Raw genomic sequence first — 27,253 nt, 5'->3', positions numbered from 1 at the left:
TCCTTAAGCTCTACCATTGACGCGAGCAAGGAATTGAGATTTTCAGTATTAAAATGAAAATCAGAACAGACCAAAATATATTTTTAGTTTGGGGTTTGGTCTGAATTGGCTTACATTTTTCAATCAAAGGAACCAACATTAAATTTTCACCAAGATACAACAAATATAAATACAGCATTCTAAATTCAAAAGCAGTATGATGAGTAGTGATGTCACAAACAACTCGTATGAATCAATGAACTGAAACGACAAAAGAAAATAATCAACTTTAAAAACACCATATTTGCATAGGGATGCACAGATATTAAAATTTTAATAAAAAATTATCAAAAATATTAAGCAGCACAACTGTTTTCAACACTGATAATAATACAAAATGTTTGTCGATAAGCAAACCTGCATATTAGAATGATTTCTGAACATAAAAACTCCACTTTGCCATCATAGTATTATTAAAATGTATTGTTTTGACTGTATTTTTGATCAAATAAATGCTGCCTTGGTGGTGAGCATTAAAGAGATTTATGCAGCTTCAATAAGCACAGTAAACCTTTGAAATTTATAGCAAATGTTATCTTTAATCTTGCTTTTCCCCCCATTTACTTCCAAAACAACATCAAAAATACAATTGGGTAAAGGTTACACAAAATACAAAATATTTTTGAACAGCCCTGTTTAACCGCTAATTGTTTCAGGAACACCTTACACACCATCAGAATGTGTGTGGTACATTTCCACCATCAGAGTGTGTACGGTACATTTCCCCATGAGTCCTTTCAAATGACAGCTCAAAAACGCTATGCTTTACTGTATAACATAAAGGCTAAGCAAAAGCACACAGGTGAAAGTACATTGAACGAGGAACGGCTCAAAATTGGTACATGAACATCATCTTCCTTCCTATCTGCGTCTCCTCGGTGAGCCATCCCTGCTCCTCTCGTCTTTCCTCCTGTCAGAATGCCTGTTCTCTTTGTCCGCCCTCTCCAAGCCGTTCCTGTACGAGTCCCTGGAGTCGATCTCTTTGCGGCTCCTCTCTCGTGACTTTGACCTGTCCCGGCTCCTCCGCAGAGGCTCCCTCTCTCGGCTCTGCCGTCTATCTTTGTCCTTGTCCGCTCGGGAGTCGTTTTTGCCATCGTCCTTGTGCCTGCGTGAATCTGGCTGTCTGTCCTCATAGTCCTGAGCGTGTCTGGGATGCTGCTGCTCTTTATGTCCTCTTCCACGCTCCGGTTCTCCTCGTTGTCGAGCAGGGGGCGACTCGTCCCCGTGTCCCCGGCGGCGAGAATCTCTTTGGAGTTTGTCGGGTCCACGGCGGTCCTCTTTATCGCCATCTTGCCGGCGGTTCTCGTGCTTCTTGGTGGGCCGCTCCTCCAGTGGAGATCGCTGGTTTGCTGCCTTGCTGGACTTCTTCTCCTTGTTCTTGTCTTTTTTCTTGCCTGAAGCCTTCTTGCGCCTCGAGTCAGAGTCTGTGAAGGAAGAGAAGAACTTTGTAAGTATTTCAAGGGTCGAATCAACAGTGATGTGTTCAGTTTGGAGGAGGAGTTCATTCAGTAACATGAAAAGGATAAGGAATCAAAAGGAATTCTAGTTCGGTTCCAATACGATTGCACGCTAGCCTTAAAGTCGCGATGTAACATCTTATGATGTACCTCCAAGTGAATCGGATTATCGTAAAGGCAAAAAAATGTAGGATGGGACTTGGTTGTTGATCGAATGAAAGTCAAGTTACCTTTATTTATATAGCTCTTTATGCAATATGCATTGTTTCGAAGCTGCTTTACAGTGATCAACAGGAAAACAATCATCAGTGTTGCAAACAGAATTCAATTCTGCTGTAAACAAGCTCTAAAAAAACAATAGTGTCATTATTCAGCTGAAGTCAGTTCAGTGTTGATTCAGTTCGGTTCAATAACAGTGAAAAAGTTAATCAATTATGCAATGAGTTCAGATTTCAATGCAGCTTGTAGTCAACTGTAAGAAAGAGGGGGGGTTTAAGCCGATAAAATGATTGGAGAAGCCCAGCGTACGTCACCAGAGAGAAGTTTGTCATATAGCAGGAAGATGACAATTTGATAAAAAATTTGCCATATTTTTTTTTTAAAAATGAAACATGAATCAGTCACAATAATATCAATAACATGCATTTAGAAAATAGGGTGAATTTCCATTTAAAGGGATAGTTCACCCAAAAAGGAAAATTAGCCCATGATTTACTCTCCCTCAAGCCACCCTAGGTGTATATGACATTCTTCTTTCAGACGAATACAATTGGAATTATATTAAAAATTGTCCTGGCTCTTCCAAGCTTTATAATGGCAGTAAATGGCCATTTCTGATTTGAAATCCATAAAAGTGCATCCATCCATGATAAAAGTGCTCGACACAACTCCTGTGGGTTAATAAAGGCCTTCTGAAGTGAAGTGATGTGTTCGTGTTAGAAAAATATCCATATTAACAAGTTATAAAGTAAAATTCTAGCTTCCGGCCAAACACAGTCTACTTGCTTCTAAAGCGCAACTTGTGACGTCAGAAGTAGCGTAGTGCGTCATGGCGTAGCGTAAATATCAGCAGTGTGTCGCATTACTCGTGTAAGTTGCGCTCTACAGTTCAGTCGAATCTGTAAGTTTGTTTGGCCGGAAGCTATTTATTTTACTTTATAAAGTTTTAAATATGGATATTTTTCTCACACGAACGCATCGCTTCGCTTCAGGCCTTTATTAACCCCCCGGAGGTCAATCAGAAACGGCCATTCACTGCCATTATAAAGCTTGGAATCCGATTGTATCCGTCTGAAAGAAGAATGCCATATACACTTAGGATGACTTGAGGGTGTGTAAATCACGGGCTAATTTTAATTTTTGGGTGAACTATCATTTTAATGTCGATGTAGATAAAACTGTGCCAGTTCAAAACAACTCAAACCGATTCAGTGAGTGAGTCATTCGACGATTCAAACCGATGAATTGGGATTGCTGTTTTGAACTGATTCATTATAACAAATCAACTCATGAAAGTAATTTGTAAACGATTCATGAGCAATGTGTGTGATTTAGACTAGACAACCCGCAGCACTAAATGTGGCCTATTTTCAATAAAGTCAATATATGATTAAACGACTAAAATGCAGAAAGTCGACATGAAATGGAAGTTGGAATAGTCTTTTCTTCGTTATTGTGACGTTAAGTGAAACGGCTTCTTGAATGAGAAAAATGTAGGGCGGGATTTGATTTTGTCCTTCAGAAATTGATTGGATCGTAGGAAGTTGGGTGTTGCTAATTAAATTAAAGGCAGACCTGAATGCCAGATTGCAGGATATTTAACCTCACCCTGCACAGAGACATCTCTGAATTATGAAAAAAAAAAAAAAAAAAAAACTGATGTGGATAGATAAATCTGGTATAACAAGCACTGCAACATTCTGTAAAAATAAATAAGATTTGTCCATTTTGATTTCATGGTGACTTTAAATGTGTACACGTTTAAAGGAACTGCTGGAGAACTGCAAGTATGTCCTCCTTAAAAAGCAGCAATAAACATCAATTAACATTCATTAAACGGTAGCAGAGGAGATGAGAGAGGCCTGACAATCTCGTCTAAAAATGTAACTTCATTAACAGCCTCAAGAACAAATTACAGCACTTGAACGGCTGAGTCTCTTAGACTCCTGTCAGAATCTGCCTGTTCTCAATCTAATTATAATCTCTTTTTACACATTGCTGAAGTGTCCATAAAAAGTGTCTATTTGGATGCAGATTGAGAAGGGGAAGTGTTTATCCACCTTTTTTCTACGTCCTATGACGCTTTGTGGAAATGATGGGAGTAACTTCTGTTAAACTGTAAACAATCAGTGAAAGGTTCATTCTATGAACGCGATAAGCATTTTTAAAAACTGCGTACAATAAGATGACATTATTCTACTCACCCTTCAACCATCGAACATTAAAAGGACATTTGAAAGTGTAAAAGCATTTACAAATTACTACAGACCATTAATAACCCCCGATTCTTTCTGCAGCAATATTACGGATGTGTTAAAGATCACTGTAGTAATATGTCTGTATTATGTAACACATTGCCTTAATCAAAAATGTTTATGAACTGGAACATTGTGTGATAGTAATTCAAAGTGATTCAAAGTCAATTTTGAATAGTAATTCATTGTGACAGACAATAAATATTGTATTTGCCTGCTTTAGAAACATTCCAGTAAACACTTCTAATAGGGACTAAACTGGAAGTGCCGCCCATAATCTAAAACGCAGTAGTCTCATTAGGAAAAAAGTGGATATTTATAATGCCGTAATTTAAAAGAAACCATTTATGACCAATTCCTGGTTGGGATGAAGATATTTCTCCCATGGAAAGTTGATCTATGAAACAAATTAGGGTTTTAATTAAAGGTTAAAGATGTTATCACTTTTATTTTATATATATATATATACAAACGTGTTACAATATATAAAGAAACTTTAAAAAGCCCTGGTTTTCCATAACAAAAGGGATCCTAAATAGCTGAAACTGGAAGGATTCTTGTCAAAATTTGAGCATTTGTGTGATGGGATCTACAAAGTGGACACTCCTAAAGTCCTGAAGTACAGGCTGGTGATCATCAGAGCTCAGGAAGGGAGGTGGGAACACTCCATAACAAGCAGAATAATTAAGGAAGAAAAACAAACACAAACACAAAACTGATCGCATGTGAAGTACAGACACAAACGGCATGAATAATTAGGCCAATGGCCGCACTTCCTTTCACATTTCATCAAGTTACAATGGGAAACCGGATTGTCCCTGCTCTTGTTCATTATAAACCCACTGCAATGTCCACAATTAAAAGCTTTCAATCCAATCTAAACCATTAAAAAATGGGACATTTAGTCATGGGTATAACAACACTACTTACAATTCAGGTGGGAATTGTAATAAGGGCTGCATGATATATCAAAATCTTAGTTCGATAGTGAAACTGTAAATTAATTATAATATATGCGCTGCCGGTTTCACTGATGCTGAAATACTGTATAATGAGCTGCATGCATGTAAAACACAGCTCTGTGCTTCATGAACACAAAAATAAGAACTAGATGGTTTTACATTTGAAAATGAAGAAATTATGACGTAAATATTAGTATTGTAATTTTACAGTGTTCTATAAAATTATTTAAATTGTTATTATTTTTAATCTTATAAAATATATATATCTTTTTTAAAATATAATATTTGTAAGTAAAAATATTTGAAGAGGTTTTTTTTTTAACCCTGTTCCCTGTCCCTCAACCCTGTTGAGTTCTTTGAAAGAGTAAAGTGTGCATACCACATTTTTAAAGTTATTTCAACCCTAAAAGGATTATTTGTACTGAAAAAAGTAATCAGAGTAAAAAAGTAAATCTTCAGATTTTTAAAACTATTTTTATTTTCTATGCAGATGCACTCCTCAAAAAAAAAAAAAAAAAAAAAAAAAAAAATCACCTCTTGATTGATTAATTCTTTCCAAATAGCTATTCTTGTCATCTCGAGAAAAGTCCTGTTTTTTCATATCACAATATATAGTAGAAAAACAAAATATCCCATTGTCAGTTTTTTCCAATTTTGAGCAGCCCTAATTGTAAGGAACATTTAACTTGTTTAATCTATTGTGGTTTTGATTCCACTTAATGATCCGTTTTCCTCAATGATTCCATAAATGATTCCTTTAGTACTTCAGACAAATAGGCTAACCAGTCATTACAAATGATTTGAGGGAGAAAAGGCTCCTTTTTAAACTTAAATAACAAGTGTTTTGATACCTGAAGAGCTGTCACTGCTGGAGGAGTTCGAGCCGCTGGACGAGTCCGAGTCGCTATCACTGCTGTCACTGTCAGATGAGGAATCTGAAGATGAGGAGGAGTCTGAAGAGGAAGAGGAAGATGAATCAGAATCAGATGACTCCACGTCCTGATTCTGGGTCATGATAATCTTAGGAGCGTTCTTCAGATGTTCTCTCAGCTCATCCCTGAAAGAAAGAAAAAAACAAGTTTGATGAGCATTATTTCATAATAATTGAAGGGACCCAACAAGAGAGGTTTCACAGGTTCTTACGTCAGTCCTCCAAGGCCGATCGATGTGAAGAAATTAATGGCAAATCTTGTGTTCCTCGGGTTGTCACGTGGGAACAGACCCTCGAAGAAAGGCTGAAGAGTCCTGAGGAATAAACAGATGAAATGGTCTGTTATACGGCTTCATTATAAAGTTTAATTTTATTCATTGAAACAGCCCAGTACACAAAGAAAAGCACTTACATGTCCTTCAGTCTCTCGTTCAGTCTTGGCAAACCCATGTAAGCGCAAAGTTCCTGGAACAAAATCTTCACAAAGATTCGACTGGAGGACGTCGTTGTGTCTTCGCTCATTCTAACGCATTCAAGGACCTGAGAGAAAACATCAGGAACTCTTACTGCATCAGGAAACCAATAATGTGTCCAGCCGTATTAATGTGTCTTTATCTGAAACGTAATTACAGCTTTGCGGGATGCTAAATGCTGATGTGGTGAATGTAAAGGAGGAATGTAACTCACACTCCATGGAACAGAGTCTGTGTAAAGGAGATGAGCAAACAATCGGGCAACATTGCGAAGTTTGTTGGTTTCAAGCCGGTGGATGGTTTCATACTGCTCCTGGAAGATGGCCTCAAAACTCTCCATGTATTCTTTCTTCAACAGGCAAAACCTCTACATAAAAGATGAAGATATCAGACGGAGAAACAAAAACAACTGTTGCAATCTCAATCTCTTAAAGGGTCATTAACTACTCACCCTCATGTCGTTCACCTTCGGAACACAAATTAAGATATTTTTGATGAAATCCGAGGTGTTTCTAAACCAGCCATAGGCAGGTTACGTCAGAACGCCAGCTCCTGCATCAGCATCACACGCATGCTCACGTGAACAGCGTTGGCCAATAATGAGCCGGCGTTCTGACGTAGAACCCAGAAGCGCTGCACTGTGTTTACTATGTGATCAGCATAGGAGACTGACACAGAATAGAAGAAATTGTTGAATAAAGTCGTTATTTTTTGTTTGTTTTTTGAGCACAAAAAGTATTCTCGTCGCTTCATAAAATTAAGGTTGAACCACTGTAGTCACATGGACTATTTTAACGATGTCTTTACTACTTTTCTGGGCCTTAAAAGTTGCAATGACGTTGCTGCCTATGGCTGGTTCAGAAACCTCTCGGATTTCATCAAAAATATCTTAATTTGTGTTCCGAAGGTGAAAGGTCTTGCTGGTTTGGAACGACATGAGGGTGAGTAATTACTGACAGAAATGTCCTTTTTGGGTGAACTATCCCTTTAACAAAATCAAAACAAACAAACCAATAAATCATTTAAAAATGAACCTGCAATAAAAAAACTAAATAAAAAGGTTTCACCTTATAATTAAATTGCCATACAAACTCTAATCTAAATAAAATTTATAAATAAATACTAAACAATAAAATAAAAATAAAAACAATTGAATACGCGAGTATTTTAAAAAATAAAACGTTTTTAATAAAACAAAATGAAATAAAAAAATTCGTTTTAAAGTGTCATCTTAACTTAAAGAGTAAAATTTTAAATAATAAATAAAAAAATGTTTAATATTTTAATTATGGTCATTTCAACATGCCGTGAACACAGCATAACAGTGACAGGGGAAAAGACAGGCTCACCCCAGCTAGGAGACCAAAGAACTTCTCGTATGTTCTTTGCTGGGCACAACAGTCCAGGATCATGTTGCACAGCTCTTTCTGTGAAGAGAAACAGATGCACATAAGAAAAAAAAATCTCAAAACCACACTGAGAATCAGTTTCACACTTTAAAGAAACAAAGTGAAGGTGTGGAGCTGATCATCCATTCCCAGCACTTCTTCACTAATGTCTATTGATTTCATACCCTCATATCTTCACCAAGGTGCCTAGGATTTTGAGACAGACAGAGCAACATGATCAATTTAACAAATGATACCTGACCGCATTAGATGTGATGATCTAAAAACAGTTCTTGTAAAATCTCAAGGCTCTTTCCTTCAGTGAGCTGGATACCTGAAACAGTGGACTTCAATCCAGGCGCATGAAGTGTTGAGCACTTGAGATACGGATTAATAATTAAATGTTTTGTGAACTGGGAAATATGTGCATAATGCACAGATCTGAACCATTTTCTTTTTCTTTTTTTACATTCACATAAGACACGACTCGTATCCGATATCTGCATGAATCCCCGCACCAAACCAGAATGATTCTATTGGTGATCGCTTTCAGCTACATGGTTGACACTTGGGTTTTGAATGGCTGTATATAAGAATTAATTAACGTCAGGTGGTTCTTCTTTAAATGTACACCAGATGCGATTACCCTGCTTATACCATATATCCCATGCCAGCATGGTAATTCTTTTTTTAATTACCGTAATACTTTTATTCAGCAAGGACACACTAAATTGATTAAAAGTGACAGAAATATTTTGTAACATACATTACAAATGCCTGCACTATTTCAAAGAAATGATGAAAACTTCAGAATAATGTCATTCAAGATCATTCATGAAGCTGTGGCATCCGTGTACATCCGAGCACATCCGCATTTTGGTCCGAAATAAAAAGGCATGTCAACATCTCAATCGCATTATTACCACATAATGTGATTGAGGTGTTAACGTGCCTGTTTATTGCGTTTAAAATCAGCATATAATATGAGTATGGTTACTATACGATTATGAGATTAATCAAATGAATTGCGTACTTTAATTGCGTTAAGTATTGCGTTAACATGTACAGGTACAGTTTAACCGCAATATTGCCAAAATAGCATTATAATCGCATTATGAGGGTGCATGTAAACAATGATAATAATAAGAAATGTTTCATGAGCATCAAATCAGCATATTAGAATGATTTTGAAGGATCATGTGACACACAAGATTGAAGTAATGTCTTTTACAATTACAATGTTACTGTTTTATTGTATTTTTGATCCAAAAAAGGCAGCCTTGGTGAGCATAAGAGACTTGAAGCAAAAACTACTTTGAACAGTAGTACATATGAGCCAATCAACAGCCTAACTGTGGCAAGTTCAAGATGCTTGGAACATCTAATCCTACCTGCAAACTTACAGTACTGTGAGAACTTTTAGGCACTTTAAACATCTTTTCCAAGGTACACACACACACAGTATTTAAGGTTGTTTCAAACATTTAGGGCAGAAACTTCAAAAAGTCTGCAGTGACTGGGGGCATGCAAAGAAAACCTATAGTGGAGAGATTCAATTGAGGTGATGTCAGGTAATTCTCTGAAGTCACTTAGCGAGCCCTTCCTCATGCCTGGACTGGATGTGAACCTACCTACAGATGCTCATTCCTTCCCTCACAGGACACAGGAAGGATTCTATGCTCCAAAAAGCCATTTAGCTTTTCGAGCTTCACACCTGCGGCTCAGCTGAGCTCCACGGCCCCTCACACACAGTAGGTGTAACATCTCATCTTACTGCATGAGCTGCAGCACTTCTCTACTTATACCCTATATAATAACACTCCATAAGCTTATTGATTTCATGATCTACCTAATATATTCACCAGGGAGCTCAGGATTATGAGGAAGAAAGGCCTGCTTGTGATCAATTTACAAATTAAACAATAATGCAGGCAGCAGTCTGGCACCAAATTAGAGTTGAACATTTTAAGAGGTCTTAAAAATCACCTGCAAAAGAAACCAGCGCTGGATATCAAGAACAGTGTTGAAGCAGATAAAGTACTGAGCACTTGAGGTCCAGTGGAGAGATGGCATTAAGCCCTGATGAGATCATTTCTGACTCTTCTAACAGGTGCCTGCAGGCAGAGAGCCAAATGTGCCAGGTGTGACGGTAAGGTGCTCTGATCACAGGACAGTTTGAGAGCAAGTGCGGAGCAGAAAGGTGGCTCAGCCCTACGGCACTAGTCTCTCATATATATATTTCAGGGAGCTGAAATCTTACAGGCTGTGCTCGATTACTGATCAGAAATCTTTTCTCTCTTTCAAGCAATATCAGGAGTAAAGGAAAAGTTCAGTCACTTTCCAGAAACGTGAACGTGATTGTGAACAACAGTGAAGGGGATGATTTTTTTTTTTTTGTAAAATAATGACGTGAATATCAGAAGACTTTGATTTTTTTTTTTTGCACTATTAGGTTGCATTTAGTCATTTTTGGACCTTGACAGAGACCCCATTTATATTTGTTACATGGCAGATCACTCTAGATATTCTGCACACACACAAAAAATAAAATAATAATAATTTGGTCAAAAGTTTGGGATCAGTAAGATAAAAAAAAGAAAAGAATAAGTTTTTCAAAAAAGTCTCTTATGCTCACAAAAGGCAGCATTTATTTGATTTAATACAATAGAAACAGTAAAAATAAAGGCAAAGCTGAACTTTCAGCACCATTACTCCAGACTTCAGAAATAATTCTAATATGCTAATTTGCAATTAAAGAAACATTTCATATTATCATCAATGTTGAAACCAGTTGAGCATCTCAGAAATTGGTAATACAGTTGTCTGTCAGCAAAGCTTCCAGTTCTAGAAGTCTGACTACGGTTCTCTGACTCAGCTAATACCTATTCTTCATGTATGAACAGGGAAATCCCTGTTAATTAAACTGCTCTATGACACTGGCAGCATTACGGCGCAGCAGACCAAGCAGGAGCACAAATCCAGGTTTCGTCATTGGTTAATCACTCCCTGATTCCCTCATTAGCATCATCCCCATTGCCTCAAGCAGAAAAACGATGAGAGATTCTATCAAGGGAGATGTCAGGTAAATCTTTTCAGCCCGAAGGGTAGGGGTGGGCGATATGAGCAAAAATTCATATCACGATATTTTTCACTGTCCGGACGATATCGATATTATATCGCGATATGAAAAAAAAAAAATTGGAATCACATTTTAGTACACCTTAGTTAAATTACAGGCAAAATATGTAGTTTAACACTAGATAACTAGAAAAAGGTGAGGCATTTCATTGGACATAGACCTGAAATGTGTTTTTTTATTGTGCCATTTTTTTTCTCAAAAAGTGCAAACGTGCAACATGAGGTAGGCCTGAATGCACTTGTTATGTCTTTCCACTTTTTGCTCGTCTTGTCATAATGAGAACCGGCAGCGAATGAAGACTTTATTGATTTTAGAGTGAGAGCCGTCTTCGGGTGTGCTCTGTCTCCGGGAATATCTGTTGTTATAGTTTTGCTTTTTTAAATTAGTTTTTATTTTAATATCGTTTTCAATTTTGCTTTAAATTTCAGTTTAGTTTTAGCTAGTTTCATGAATGGTTTTGTTAGTTTTTATTTTGCAAACACATTTCTATATAGTTTTTATTTTATTTAGTTTCAGCTTTAGTAATAATAGTTTAGCTTTAGCAGAGCAAGCAGAACACTTCCAGTGTAGACCAAAGCGAGACGTTTCATTTAAGTTTAATATTTGCACAGATTACAGTTAACTCTTGTGCAGACATCTTAATAATAAAAATAAAATAATGGGTTGAGATTGAACAAAGCACCAAATAAATAGAACTTAAAAGTATACAAGAAAAAAACAATGAACATTTTCATACAAAATAATTCATTAGTGTAAGGAGACAGAGTAAAGGCCTACAGTTTGTACAGTATAAAACCCATTACGTCTATGGAGAGTCCCCACAAAGATAGTGGACCAGTGTGTGTGAATGCGCGCGCTTATGTGTGTGTCGTGTACGTATGCGCGCGCTCATGTCTGTGTCGTGTCCTGTTATTCATAGCCTAACGTTACATTGCGGGGAAATGTCTCCACGTGGATAATATTATTAGCAGTAAATGTTTTGTAAAAACAAAGATAATAATAGCAGCTTTCAGCCTTTCAACCTTCATGAAAACATGACATCTCAAACATACAGTAGCCTGGAACTTTAACGTTTTTTTGTGTTTGAGGAACTTGTTTTGGTGTTGCACCCGCGTCTCGCAAATGGAACGGCATTCTAAAAATGCAGCGCTCAAGTTAAAAGTCAAACTTGCGTTTTATTACCTTGTTATTTCCCATTCCACTGCAAAATATGCATCCTTTATGAACAGCCGCTTAGCACTAGCGATGTGTTCTACGTTACGGTCCTTCATTGAACGCGTCACAGGACAGCGGTTAATCGCCTCAGCAACTTCACGCGTATGAAGCGCCAAATCAGCCACTTCCTTAAACAGCGTATTCGATTCTGTATCGTCATTAGTGTTAACAGTTGTAAAGAGTACCAAATTGAACAAAACAATATAACTGCAAAATTTGAATTTATGAATACGGTATCCTCGGTATCGCAAAATCCATATCATGGCACAACATAATACCGGTATTCACGTTCATACCGGTATAGCGCCCACCCCTACCGAAGGGTCGGAATCCCATAGTGACCCTTTGCGGCGATCCTACCTACACAGCAAACCAGATGTATTACATGGTCAAAACAGCCATTTCCTTCCCTCTTTGCACCTGCGGCCCAGTCGAGCTCCTGCATACCCTCACTGTAAGTGCAACATCTCCTCTCACTCCACTCTGCTTTCACTGCTTGGATACATTATAGCTAGAGGAACTACAGAATGACGGACGGATTGTGATTGACACGAAGCTGATAGCAGCTTTTCCCTCAGGGCAGACTAGACATTTTTGAAGAGCGATATGAGATGAAGAGAGCGCAGGAGAGCGTCCGTGAAATCTGCATTCGTGCACAGCAAGACTGTTGCCACAGATGACCAGCCATCTGCTCTGCAAAGACTGATGGAAAAGAAATGATGAAATGCCATTAACTTTTATTAAAGCTGCAGAACATGAAGAACATAAAGAAACAAATGAAGGGCTTTAACCATATGAAGTAACTTCAAAACCACACCAGCCTATTTCATTTCCCCAGAAGAAAAATTGGCAGCGGTCAGATCGAACAAACAGCACAAGGACTGAAACCCAGACTCACATCCAGACAATCAATAACCACTTACCTCCAGTATATCCACAACACAATAAAACTTCTATATAGAGAGCAACAACAACAAAAAAACTTATCACTTCTCTTGCTAAAACCTAACTGAAACCTAAAAAAAAAAAAAAAAAAAAAAAAAAAACAGCTGGCACATGTGGGACATTGAGTGAACTCGATCAGATGCAAAGCAGCATTCCCTAAGTGCAGTGGGGTCAGCATGAAGACCTTCTTTCTGCGTGGAAGAGTACGGCCCGAGTTTTACGCATCTACGTCTGTGGGACAGGCGAAGAAAGTCATGCTGAAGATCTGCCGTGTAAAGAACAAGCTGGAGCATTCAATCAATAACACCAATGAGTGAAAGTTCAGGTGAAAAGCACTGTGCAAGAGAAATGTGTTTTTCATTACCCCCGTATTGGGTGTGAAATATACACGTGCTGTATGAAGATGTCATGCAATCTCATTAAGATGTCAAAAGCACAGGCACACTGGTACCATGTCGATCCAACAAGAAAAAACAAATATGATACCAGTTTTCCCAATGGTAGTCACAGTTCAATTTGGTACCCACGACTTCTTTCAAATACTCATGCATATTTGCAAAAAAAAAAAAAAAAAATTCAAAGAAAGCTGCTTTGTAGCTTCTTTCTGCTTTGCAGCTGCATGTTATTACCTTTTGGTGTGGTATTGAAAATAGTACAGTGTGTACAGTACCTGGTACTTTTTTTAGTTCCACCTCGGTTGAGGTTCCAAGCGAGCCGTACCGATACTAAAATGTTATGTGAAAAGACTGCAGATCTCTGATTGGTCAGAGAGAATCGTCACTACCAGCACCACTGGATTTGTGACACGAAACGCCAAACCCGAAAGATTTAAATAGTTAGCAACAGCCAACGCCAGTAAGCATTTATTACCTTTTAATGATAAATTATTAAAATCTAACGTGGTTCATTTTAATTGATGGACCTGATTTAACATTAACTAACAAAGAACAATTTTTATTAACTAACATTAACAAAGATACTGTTGAAATGTATTGCTCATTGTGAGTTAATGGTAATGCATTAACTAACGTTAACTAATGAGACCTTAGTGTAAAGTGTATAGAATTGAGTTCTCTCATGAGCATGATGAGACTCAACATTGTTCTGATAAAAAAAAAGACTTAAATTTCTTAATCTAGAGATAATCAGAGGCAATTATACTAAATGAAAACAGACCACAAAGGAAAGCTAGTTATACATACAAGACGCCCCAAGTAAACAAAATGAAAGGTCATCCATATCCCCTATCTGCACTTAATGCTTTCTCGCTCAGTGACAAAGGCAAAGGCAGCAGAAGCTTTTGAAATAAATCATCATTCGATTAGCGTCTCATGCAGCCGAATTATCTTTCTGCTAACTGAATGCAGTTGTGATTCAGCTCGATGCACTCAATCCATAAGTTTGTACTCCATGTGGCCGAGGCGGGCGGAGGCAGAAATGTGGCTGAATAATGAACAGGCCATCTGTGAAGTCCCATGATTCATTCCGCACTTGTGATGTGTTTATTGCTCACAAGACTAATAATCGCGCCATCAACTCCACTGCCAGACAGCGGCTGCTCCGCATCAATTGTCATTGCCTTTGCTAATTTTCACATGAACCTCGTCGAAAGTCTGCACTATGAAAATTTTTACAATCCTCTTTTGAAGGGGAAACTTTGATGTGTCGACACAGAAATGATGAGACTGGCTTTAATGTTATCAATCTTTTCTGCACTGACATTTCAATGCAAACATCAACACAGCAAGTTAAAACATTTATATTTTCACATGCCATGCTTTGCCCTTCACTTTTCCGAGGGTGAAGTATTAAATGATCCCTATAAACTGAAGGCTGCATAACTGTGAATCATCTCAGCTTCATGGACCTCAGTCAGAGTAGACAGCATATTTAATGTGATGTGAATAATGATGAGCCTTCCTAGTTTTTACAACCCATGTTTTCTAAAAGTTAACTGGAAAGACATACACTACTGTTTAAAAGTAATGGGTCAGTATCAGTAAGATTTAAATTGATCGAAGGTGACAGTAAAGACATTTACGTTACAAAATAAATCTATTTCAAATAAATGCTGTTCTTTTGACCTTTTTATTAATTAAAGACTACTGAAAAAACATCATGGTTTCCACAAAATTAAGCAGCACAGCTGTTTTCAACATTGGTAATAAAAAAAAAAGCCAAATCCACGTTATAATGTCAATGAATTTATGATTTCTGAGGGATCATGTGACACTGAAGACTGGAGTAATGTTGCTGAAAATTCAGCTTTCCATCACAGGAATAAATGACATTTTACAATATATTCAAATAGTAAACAGTTATTTCAAGCGTAATTGTAATATTTCACTTTTGCAAATATAAAACATTGTATATATGTTAAATGAAACTGGGGGTACTATACACTCTCATTGATAACTGAAGCATACAACTAACAAATTGGACAAACCGTTATTAAATGCACAAGTGGCAAAGGATGTGTAGAACTTTGGGAATGATGGAAGTTCCAATTCCAAATAAGTTCTATGTTGGTCTTTGGCTCTGTAATGCTGTTCTTAATGTCTTGTGTGGAAACTGGAAACCAAACACGTGGTAGACTTCTTGCTGCAGACTATAAACAAATCTCCACCCTAACAGAAACACCTGCCAATCAGCAGCAGCTGTACGGAATTTAAAGCAACATTCCACCTTTTTATAGCAACCTTTAAACACGCAAAAGCTAATGACCTCATCAAGAGGGATTTTCGTAAGACAGAACAGTTCTTACCACAAATGGAATTACAGCTATGAAGGTTGGACAAATGGGGCATTTTGCTTAACAGAGTTTCTTACATCAATTAATAAAAAAAAATAAAAAAAAAAAAAAAACATTCAAAATCACTAATTAGTCTTTCAGATGGACCAGTTCAACTGACTCAAAAGAATGATTTGCACAGCTGTACAATATTTTAAAACAAAGTCCAGAAAACTACCTCCCAAAAAAAAGTATATTTACTCCATACATTTCCATGCCCATGCTTTTTGCAGGCCTGGAAAACAGTTTTAAAATTCCCTTATATTTCCAGGTTTTTCTTGATGACTGTGGGAACCCTGCATTTAGGAGCAAAGCCAGATCACTAGGCAGAAACAGCAATAACCAAAGACTCAAGGACAGTTTATTCTGGTACGACAACTCAGGAGGGAGAAAACGCAGTGGGTTCCAAGGACGTGAACCCATATGTGTGAAAGAAACACAGCGCATACCGCAATGTTAAAAGGAGCTCCAAATGAGGGACAGCGTTTGCGGTACACCACAGTACATCAATCATACGACAAAAAAAACAGGCTGACATTTTACGTTTTATGTTCCATTATATGTTAATGCCATTGAGACGCCTATAAAGTGTACACTTAATTGGATGAACGTCAAGCTTTCAGATTACCAGTTTCAGATGTCTAGTTCCAATAATAACTTATTTATCAAACAGTGCTGTTAAGGAAACCAGAGTAGTTGACGTGTTTCCTCATGTTGCAGAGAGATTGGGGGGTTTGAGGCAGGCTCAGGTGTGTGTGTGTGTGTGTGTGTGTGTGTGTGTGTGTGTGTGTGTGTGTGTGTGTGTGTGTGTGTGTGTGTGTGTGTGTGTGTGTGTGTGTGTGTGTGTGTGTGTGTGTGTGATGACGCAGAGGACGGTGGTAGGTCTGGATCTGAGCCATGTTCTGCCAGTTCTGGCTTCAGAGAGAGATCTGAGAACGACTCACCACCAACAAACTGGCAAACACGAGCACTTCCTTGCAATGAGGTAATCATTTATATCGTTTTTTTATTTAAATCACTTAAAGGCTCCATTATCAGCTCAATGAAACAGCATTGTATATTTGCTTAATGTTTTATTTCTGTGTAAACAATGTACAAAAACCAACAACAAAAATATCTTATGTATATATACGTAAATAACATATAAACTGAAAAAACGGTCAAATAAGAATTATATAGTATGAATACAAATCTGAATATAAATGTATAAACATTAAAAACTAATAACAATACCTACATATATTAAGCATCTACAATTCTTACATCACCAATTTCAACTGAATGTTTTTTTTCCCCTTAAAGGGATACTCCACCCAAAAATGAAAATTCTGTCATAATTTACTCACCCTCAAGTTGTTGCAAACCTGTATGAGTTTCTTTCTTCTGCTGAACACAAAGGAAGATATTTTGAAGAACGATTGGAACCAAACAGTTGTTTGGCACCATTGACTTCCATAGTAGAAAAAAAAAATACTATGGAAGTCAATGGTGCCAAAGTTCCAATCGTTCTTCAAAATGTCTTCCTTTGTGTTCAACAGAAGAAAGAAACTCATACAGGTTTGCAACAACTTGAGGGTGAGTAAATTATGACAGAATTTTCATTTTTGGGTGGAGTATCCCTTTAATTGTCCCTGGTTTCTCCATACAAAAAGCAAATCATACTAATTGACAAGACTAGTTTATTGTGCTTATAATGTTGAATGTAAGCTATTAAGTCAATAAATAAATATATGGAATAAATATATGGAAGTGTTCATGCCAAATTTATAAAGTCTAAATATAATATAAATTATATTACTGCTCCTAATGTGTGTGCACTAACTTAGATGGGTTAAATGCAGAGGAAAAATTCCAAGTATGGGTTGCCATACTTGGCCTTCAAGCCATGTCAGTTTCACTTTTTCCCTTTCATAAATATAAAAGAGAATATATAGTTGTAAATATAAATGTGAATTATATATATATATATATATATATATATATATATATATATATATATATATATACACATACACACAGAACAAAATTATAAACGCAACACTTTTGTTTTTGCCCCCATTTTTCATGAGCTGAACTCAAAGATCTAAGACTTTTTCTATGTACACAAAAGGCCTATTTCTCTCAAATATTGTTCACAAATCTGTCTAAATCTGTGTTAGTGAGCACTTCTCTTTTGCCGATAATCCATCCACCTCACAGGTGTGGCATATCAAGATGCTGATTAGACATAATGATTATTGCACAGGTGTGCCTTAGGCTGGCCACAATAAAAGGCCACTCTAAAATGTGCAGTTTTTACTGTATTTGGGGGGGGGGGTCCGAAAACCAGTCAGTATCTGGTGTGACCACCATTTGCCTCACGCAGTAAAACACGTCTCCTTTGCATAGAGTTGATCAGGTTGTTGATTGTGGCCTGTGGAATGTTGGTCCACTCCTCTTCAATGGATGTGCAAGTTGCTGGATATACACGCTGTCGTATACGCCGATCCAGAGCATCCCAAAAATGCTCAATGGGTGACATATCCGGTGAGTATGCTGGCCATGCAAGAACTGGGATGTTTTCAGCTTCCAGGAATTGTGTACAGATCCTTGCAACATGGGGCCGTGCATTATCATGCTGCAACATGAGGTGATGGTCGTGGATGAATGGCACAACAATGGGCCTCAGTATCTCGTTACGGTATCTCTGTGCATTCAAAATGCCATCAATAAAATGCACCTGTGTTCGTAAAATTGTTTGGTTATGCAAACCGATGGTTGCAGCAGCTGTCTGGGTGGCTGGTCTCAGACGATCTTGGAGTAGGGATGCGCGGTATACCGGTACTGCAAAAATACCGGTATATATTTTATTTCAAACGGTACAATATCATAATTTTGTTCAATTCGGTATTTGATGCGCTGCTGTTTCGAAGTTCACCGCTAGGCGGCAGGGCGCTACCTAAACTGACGCGGGTCACGCGAAACCGGCAAACGGTGTCAACAGAGGAACACGATGGATCAAACGAAGCTCATTCGAATTTCTACACGCCCGAAATTAATAAATAGAGAGAGCAGTATGAGTGAAATAAAGCATTACTTTGCCAACAAAAGTAATGAGAAAAGTAAAGAAACAGATCTCAATTCACCACTCTGCTAATGGGGAGGCAACACATCAAATCTGCCGAAGCACTTGACTTATCCGTTGCTCATCTTGACTTGTTCAGAGAGTCCAGAGATCGACAGGTTAGTCCATTATTCAACTGATTTAATTTAGACTTTTATTGAACATTGAACAGCGCACATACATAAGAGCTTATCATATATGATACGGTAAACACGAAGGCTCAAATCTGCTTGCATGACACACTAGAACCAATTAAGATTAGTCTCATCATTTTTGCACTTTCAAACAAACATATATTAATTGAATTTGAATGAATAAAGAATAAAAATGTGAATAATATTAATTTTAGTATTAGTGATAGTAAAATGATTGGCATATTAGTGCCGCTGTGGCGACCCCTAGAGCAATAAGCCGAGAGAGGAAGAGAGTAATAGTAGTAATATGAATATTAATATTACAATTAAGCTACATTTGTCAACATTCATTAGGTAACCTGACCTAACAGTAATATAGCATTTATTAATCTATATCAATCAGTAATTAAATAACCTAGAAAATTTAATTTACTAATACATGTTTTTAGCATGTTAACATTACTTTATGCAATGCGTTAAACTAATATGAACCCAAACAGTAACCAAACCAAGATGAATAAATGCAATAAATGTTGATAAATCTCTGTTGATGCATGACAGCTAATGGTTTACATGTCATTTCATTATTCTATTATTATTATTATATGTGAATCTATTATTATAGATATTAACCTATTTTAATTGTATAATTTCAGTTTTTTTTTTCTAAATCAAAATTTAACCTACTGTATGTTCCCTGACTGAATTTTTTTTTTTTTTTTTTACAATTTGATACATTTTCTTTGCACATTTGGTAGTGGAGAATTTCAAGCAGTGTTTTTTAAGTGTCACTTAAATTTTGAGACTGTTTTTTTTAACCTTTGGTATCGATTTAGTATCGATACCGAGGTATTAGGTTCTGGTATCGTACCGAAGCCAAAATTGTGGTATCGAGCCATCCCTATCTTGGAGGCCAAGATGCTGAATGTGGAGGTCCTGGGCTGGTGTGGTTACACGTGGTCTGCAGGTTGTGAGGCCGGTTGGATGTACTGCCAAATTCAACGCCTTTGGAGACGGCTTATGGTAGTGAAATTAACATTCAATTCACGGGCAAAAGCTCTGGTGGACATTGCTGCAGTCAGCATGCCAATTGCACGCTCCCTCAAAACTTGCGACATCTGTGGCATTGTGCTGTGTGATAAAACTGCACATTTTAGAGTGGCCTTTTATTGTGGCCAGCCTAAGGCACACCTGTGCAATAATCATGCTGTCTAATCAGCATCTTGATATGCCACACCTGTGAGGTGGATGGATTATCTCGGCAAAGGAGAAGTGCTCACTAACACAGATTTAGACAGATTTGTGAACAATATTTAAGAGAAATAGGACTTTTGTGTACTTAGAAAATGGGGGCAAAAATAAAAGTGTTGTGTTTATAATTTTGTTCAGTGTGTGTGTGTGTGTGTGTGTGTATATATATATATATATACACACACATACATACACACAATTGTATAAATTTGTAAATAAAAAATATTTGTAACTTATTTATATAAATAAATGTACAACTTTTTGATGTGGAGCAAGTTGCAAAATATTGGCAAGGGAAGTGCAAAACTGAACTACTGGCACCAACCGAAAAAAAAAATCCTTATTTTTCAGCCAAAGACATCCCAGATTTATGTGGAGATGATAGTAGGTGGATGTAGGGATGTCACCCACAACACAGCTGACATATGTTTGTATGCTAGGGAGCGAGTACATGCCTCTCCCCTCCTGACCTGCTCCTGAGCCTGTGAGGAGAGCTGGAGCGAAGCGATAAAGAAGACATTTGTAGGATGCTACCCCTGTTACACAATCTCCCTCAGGCCTGCAAACACAATGTTTCCATCTTGTGCACCTCACTGGCTCTTTTCTCAAATGGCCAAAAGCAGCAGATGTGGTGGTGGGGGTGAGGGGGCTCTATTCTATTTCGGGACTTTTTACAATCCCATCTTATTTGATACAGTTCGTCTTAGCGGAGAAGTCATTTCAAAAAGGGGCAAAAAAACATAATGATCCCTGCCGTGAACATTGTTGACATTACATATATGCTCTGGGGACAACATACAGACTTATCTGTACTGCACCAGCTAAACAAGACAGTCCGTATTTGGAATAAGAAGGCAGAGTGGACCCAGGGGATCAAATCCGGTTATCATCCTCATCTCTCTTAAAAGGTCAAACGGACTGATTAACAGGCTGAGAGCCAAGAAAACCAGTGTGTTCCGAGTAGGGCTTGAATATATAGCTAAAAACACACCCATCTCAATATTCATCAGACTTTTGATGACATTTGATATATAGATATTAGTGTATTTGTTCTGTAATGAAACTTTTTTCAATAAACAGATGGAAAATAATTTTGCTCCATTACAGCTAGGGGTGAAAAAAAAAAAAAAATCAATCCTCAGTTTGGAATGCAATAGGCCTATATTTTCAATACACAAAACTCACTCACTGACAGAGCCTGTTTTCAAATGCTTAGGTGTCCTTTGTGAAGAGCGTTCACGGCTGTGCTCAACTCCATGTAAGTTAAATGCACTTGCACAGCTCAAAATGCTTTTATGACACGAGATTAATGTAAACAGTCAGTTAAGTCTTGAGGGATTAAACAGTCAGGATAAAACATCTGAAATGTAAAAATAGATCTGTGCATTAGTGTGAATGCAGCCTATTAGATCTACCGCTGTCTATGATGTCATCAATTCAGAATCAAACAGCAGTAAAACTGCGAAAAAGAAAAATCACTCACTGCTCTTGACTGGAAAACGTTCAGATAATTTAAGCACTCTTTGATTATAGCTTGTAATAGTAAATAATAAAGAGGGACAATTAAACCTATTTGCTTTTATGTTTTAAAGCTCTCTCTCTTATATACATACATATATAGAGAGAGAGCTTTAAAACATAAAAGCAAATAGTAAATAATAAAGAGGAATAATATATACACACACACACACACACAAGATTCGCCTGTGTCTATTACACCTTTGACAAAATCATTCCGGAACATTCAAATCTATGGCTGACACTGCAGTCTGTGTATGAATGAGTGAGTGAATGGGTGAATGTGAGGCAATATGTATAGCGCTTTGGAGGCCATTGGGTCTGTGAAAGCGCCATATAAATGCAGTCCATTTACCATTTACACAGCAGTCGTCATGTATAGATATGAAACAGTCCTTCAAAAACAGTCTTTTCTGTGTTACAAAAAAAGTTCGGCCAAAAACACTGATGTATATGGTAGCGATCAAAATAGAACAATGCACCTTTTGAAAGTAACTTGGCGCTTATAATCGATTATATATATATATACACACATACAGGAAAAAAAACTATTATCTTTTTTCTCTACATATTCTCTAGGCTGTATAACAGTATAGTATAAGTTGTGAACAAACAAAAAAAGTGACAGCAAAACTCAATATCCACCTTGAAGTCAAAAACAGACACACAGAGACCTTTAGAAAGCCAACATCCATGAAAGAGCTGCAATTGCTAAAACTGCCATCACAATCACTAAAATGCAAAAAAGGTATCATGGTGTCATGATTGTGAATTTTCAACTTATAACCATGCCCTAGACTGGCACTTATGCCACAAATGTGCTGACAAATACAGGACTTTCCATCAAACTTATGAGCTGCTGGCACTGAATTCCAGTTTGATTCGTGAAACAGGATGACAATCACAAACGGGCCATTTCTGGAGAAAGGCATTTGATCAGTTAAAACAGGAGGGAACACCCAGTTACCATTAGCCAAAACAGCCCATTTTTCCCCACTGTGAAACTGCAAAACAAGGATATTAAGATGACAAATGCTTCCCAAGTGACCACAAAGGCACAAATTACCTCTGAGACTGAAAACAAATATTTAGATGAAGTTAAAAGCTTCCGATAAACAGCTGTGTGCAGGGACACAGAAAGCAACACAGATCTGCAGGATTTTAGAGAGAACAGCAGAGTATTTACGTACCGTCTGGCTATCGGGGAAATCCATTTTTATCAACTTGTGGGCGCACTCTTCGAAGTCCAAGCTGTGAAGAAAAAACATGAAAATGTCACCTTCTGCATCTCATGTGCTAATGAAATGTATTGACATGCATATCATTTTAATATATTACATGCAACTGTTCCACATAATAAATCAAATGTAATTTTAAAAATAAACCAGACATGATTAAAATTAAGCAAAACTATCACAGCACCAGGGGGCATCATCTGTTGAAGTTCAACAAGGTTAACACCATGATCAGAATAATAATACAGCCCTAAAACCTAAAAGAAATTACAAAATATGTTCACTCTAAGGAGAATTGAGGCTTTCTATCGTAAGCAGGCTGACCCTTTTGCCTGTCCTGGGATTGCGTTGGCTCTCCAGTACTTTATTTAAGGTCAGCCCAAGATTCTATCGCTTTGAAGCATATTGGACACATTTTGGGCCAATGTTTACTGTGGAGCTGCTGGATCTGTAGCAGCATGAATAAAGACATATTGTAGCTGAGCTGTGAATTTGCAGTCTAAACTGAATGTGATGATAGAGAAAAAATATATCGATATATGTGTGTGGTTTAAAAATGATTGATTTCTCAATTTATGAACCGATATCAATTCCTAAATCCCAAGAATCGATCTTCCGATTCATGCTGTTTTAAGTTTATTAAATAAAAACCATTGTAGCCTGCATCCCATCCAATAGATAGCACTAGGCTCTGTGTTGTTACTTTGGATGTGAAACAAAGTCTCAGATTTCAAATTCTGTCCATTTTATTATGAAATTCCAGTTTTGGTGCTGTTTAATGTGGCATGACAGATCGCTGTTGCCGCCTTAGACCAAGCAAAGAGGCAGCATGCGTGAACTGACCATATCTTCCGCTTTACTACTTGTTCCAGCATGAAACAAACATGAATGAACGTCAAAAGGTGTTAAAGGATACAGAACAACTGACCGAAGTCTCATACAATCGTTCAATCAGTGTTTCAACTGCGGAAAGACGTCAATAAAAAAGCTTGTAATCGATATTTCACGTTACATTTATCTCAGAAAAGCCATTCAGTCACCATAAACTCGATAGTCCGCTAGAAAAATAAACTCTAGAAAGGAGCATTTAGGTAAATACAGTATATGCACCATATTACATTTTTTCTTCTTCAATATTTAATGTTTTAATGAATCCATCAAGTTATGACAGCCACCATTTAAATGCTGATATTGCAAAAAACAAATTGGAGTGGAAACAATTATGTAATTAAAAACGTATTAAAACTTCCTTGTGTGTAATTAAAGTGTTTGTATACAAATCAGTTTATTTTAACCTTCGATATAGTATAATAAAATTGGCCATGCACTGTACCAGAGGTATCTCTAAATTAATCAATATCGAGTCAAATAGAACTGAATCAGTATCGAATTGAAATCAAACTCATTTATGACCATTTGTTTATAAAGCATCAGTCAAGATGACAAGAAAATAAACAAAATAAAAATGTCATGTATGTGCTAAACCCATTATGTTTGACTCAATACTGGCATTTTAATTAAATTGTGTTTGTTTAGATCAAAGTCTTTCAATGCTGTCAGTGGTCACGAGCCTTACATCTCTTTAAGACATTTCTGCCAGAATTCTGCATCTATCAGTTAGTTTCACAAACTGCTGATGAACACAGTCATGTGACGCCCGCAGATACTTATCTCCCCTGTACACAAACCAAAACAGCATGAGACACAAACTCAGCTAAATGCTTCAGTTTACAGAGTGGAAGTGTGGTTAAGTCTGACCAAACTAGAATCTCTATGACCATTTTATTTCTGTTCTAAATAAAGTTTACTCTGCTCTACTTCTTTACTGTTTGAATGCTGTGCCATGACCACTTCAAAGGGCAAGGGCAGCCAAAAAGAGAGAGACGTGATGGCTAGACTTGACACTACAGGTCCCATGGTGCACAGTTAGCCCCTAGGACAAAATCCATATAAATGTCACTCAACACAGTCCCTATTCACATCAACCGAAAGACAGGACAGTCCAGCAGTACACAGTGAGCACAGCACTATACACTGCGCACAACTGAATCAAACAACACTGTCAACACGATCACCCTCATGTCGTATGAGTATGTAGTAGGGCTGGGCGATATGGCCTAAAAAAAAAATCCCCGATTTTTTCACAAAAAATCCGATTTACGATTTAAATCGATTTTTTTTCTCTCCCTACTTAAAATCAATCTGCAGATGACAAAGAAATTGTTCAAAACAAGTTTTAACTTTATTTTGTTTTGATATTCCCTTCTGGGATATTATCTGGATTAAAGTGTAATCAGAAGCCAAAAAGACAAGAGGGCAGGCCCAGTCTTTGTAAATAGTGTAAATGTAACATAACATAAAATGGGTGGATTGGGGGGATGTGTAAAAAAAAAAAAAAAAAAAACTTGCATCACAATAAGTTTATTGTGATTGTCAAATTATTTGGTAACTAAACATAATTGTATCAAGTTTATTAACTATAAACACAATGTTTACATGGTACAAAAAGACTGGTATGCTACTGTTTTTATTATTGCTTAACACAAATTTCAAATTTTGTGATTTTGATTCTGATATTGATTCAATATCAATTCCTTTGGATAAATATTAGGTACAGTAGATACGTTAATGTGTTATGTTAATTGTTCTCCAAAAAAAAAATCACCTAATGCTGTAAACATACAGAGAGCCCTGTCAGCTATTATTATTAAAGGTTAAAACTAACTCAAATTAAACAATGCGTTTTTTATAATAACAAACAACGTTATAATATTTTAATGATATAGGTAAAATATAATAAATGTGTAATATAGTTATCATATTTAGCAAAATAATCCTCTCTATAGCAATTATTTTAAGTCCAACTAACATGCGTGCTATGGGTCATTAAAAGGCATCCTGAGGTAAATGTAACGTTACGTGACATATGTTGTTCTCCAGCTGTTTTATGGACATCTTTCCGCGGTTGAAAAACACTGATCGATCGATTTTATTAGCTACATTTGGGTAAGTTAGTACTTAGTAAAGAGTAACAGATGATCGGTTTATGTGCCGCTTGAACTGAGATCTGTCAGCGATCTTTCACGTCACATTTACAAGCGCCAAAACTGTCTGTGTTTATTGTTTGAATTTCGTATTAAAATTGACCGAATCTGAGAGCTGAGAATCTGTTTCATATCAATAGTAACCTGCTCTGTCTAGTCTGTCGGTGTCAGTGTCCTCTTGATCTTTTCTGCGCGATGTTTCTCTGCGTTAGAAAATGGATGTGTGCGTGAGAGCGTGTAAAAAGTGACAATTGCGTCTCTCACAGTGAACTCGTGAGAGTTGGCTGCCCTGCAGATTCAGTTTGTAAATGTTTTCGGCGGGTGTGCTTCTGCTGCCGCGGTCTTGTTCATTTGCCATGTTGTTTGTGTATCTCTATCATGGCAAGCGCTGAGGCCGGTCGGAACTACGGAAACCTAGATTGGCGCGTCGGCGGTTGTTAAAGAGAAAACCGATTTTCATTCAAAAAAATCGGCGTAAACTCGCATAAACTACACATTCGAGTTAATCGATAAAATCGATTTATCGCCCAGCCCTAGTATGTAGATAGAAATGGCTCATTCTAAGGTAATAAAAACATAACGGTTCATTATGTAAGGTCTTTTTATACACCACTGAAAATAGTTATGTATATGATATTGCATTTCCGTCAACAGATCCTCCTAAATATGACAATGCAGCTCTAAGGACTTTCTATTCATCAATATATCCTAAAAAAAGGTATGTTTTCTCAAAAATATTAAACATCACAACTGTTTTCAGCATTGATAATAATAAGAAATGTTTCCCGAGCATCAAATATTTTGATCAAATTAATGCATCCATGTTAAATAAAAGTATTAATTTCTCAAAAATAAAATAAAATAAAAAACTCACTGACCCCAAATGTTTCAACGGTAGATTATAACATTTTTTAAAATGGCCAAACTTACAGAGGTTGTTCTCTACTCTCTCCATCATTTCCTCTCTTCTCTATATAAAAAGAAAGAAAACCTCACTATGGGAATCACAGGGTTGTGCCACAAAACGAATACACTTGATTTCAACAGAAAAATAGCTGGGCTAATCTAATTTCCTGATGGGTCATACTTTTTCCTGTCCATACACGAGCCCCGCCTCGCCTCCGGGTGGGGGATTTGTGGGCCAAATCAGTTTC

General features: G+C 37.1%; 1 protein-coding gene across 2 annotated transcripts in view; it reads right to left on the bottom strand.

The window, feature by feature from the left end:
* Positions 1 to 892: 892 nt before the first annotated feature.
* The window catches only part of cwc22 (CWC22 spliceosome associated protein homolog), a 53,117-nt gene continuing 26,756 nt past the window's right edge, over positions 893 to 27,253 (bottom strand). For both annotated transcript variants that reach the window (XM_056265692.1, XM_056265693.1), the window contains exons 15-21: positions 23,011 to 23,071; positions 7,686 to 7,763; positions 6,551 to 6,703; positions 6,276 to 6,403; positions 6,076 to 6,177; positions 5,784 to 5,989; positions 893 to 1,463 (exon numbers count right to left, since the gene is read on the bottom strand). In XM_056265692.1, the coding sequence (XP_056121667.1) occupies positions 901 to 1,463; positions 5,784 to 5,989; positions 6,076 to 6,177; positions 6,276 to 6,403; positions 6,551 to 6,703; positions 7,686 to 7,763; positions 23,011 to 23,071 (1,291 nt within the window). In that variant the 3' untranslated portion in view covers positions 893 to 900. The remainder of the gene's footprint in view (positions 1,464 to 5,783; positions 5,990 to 6,075; positions 6,178 to 6,275; positions 6,404 to 6,550; positions 6,704 to 7,685; positions 7,764 to 23,010; positions 23,072 to 27,253) is intronic.

Source organism: Rhinichthys klamathensis, unplaced genomic scaffold, assembly GCF_029890125.1.
Source record: "Rhinichthys klamathensis goyatoka isolate OS25496 unplaced genomic scaffold, OSU_Roscu_1.1 h1tg000237l_1, whole genome shotgun sequence".
Classification (NCBI taxonomy): domain Eukaryota; kingdom Metazoa; phylum Chordata; class Actinopteri; order Cypriniformes; family Leuciscidae; genus Rhinichthys; species Rhinichthys klamathensis.
The sequence above is the reverse complement of the archived record's forward strand: the minus strand, read 5'-3'. Positions and strand labels throughout refer to the sequence as shown.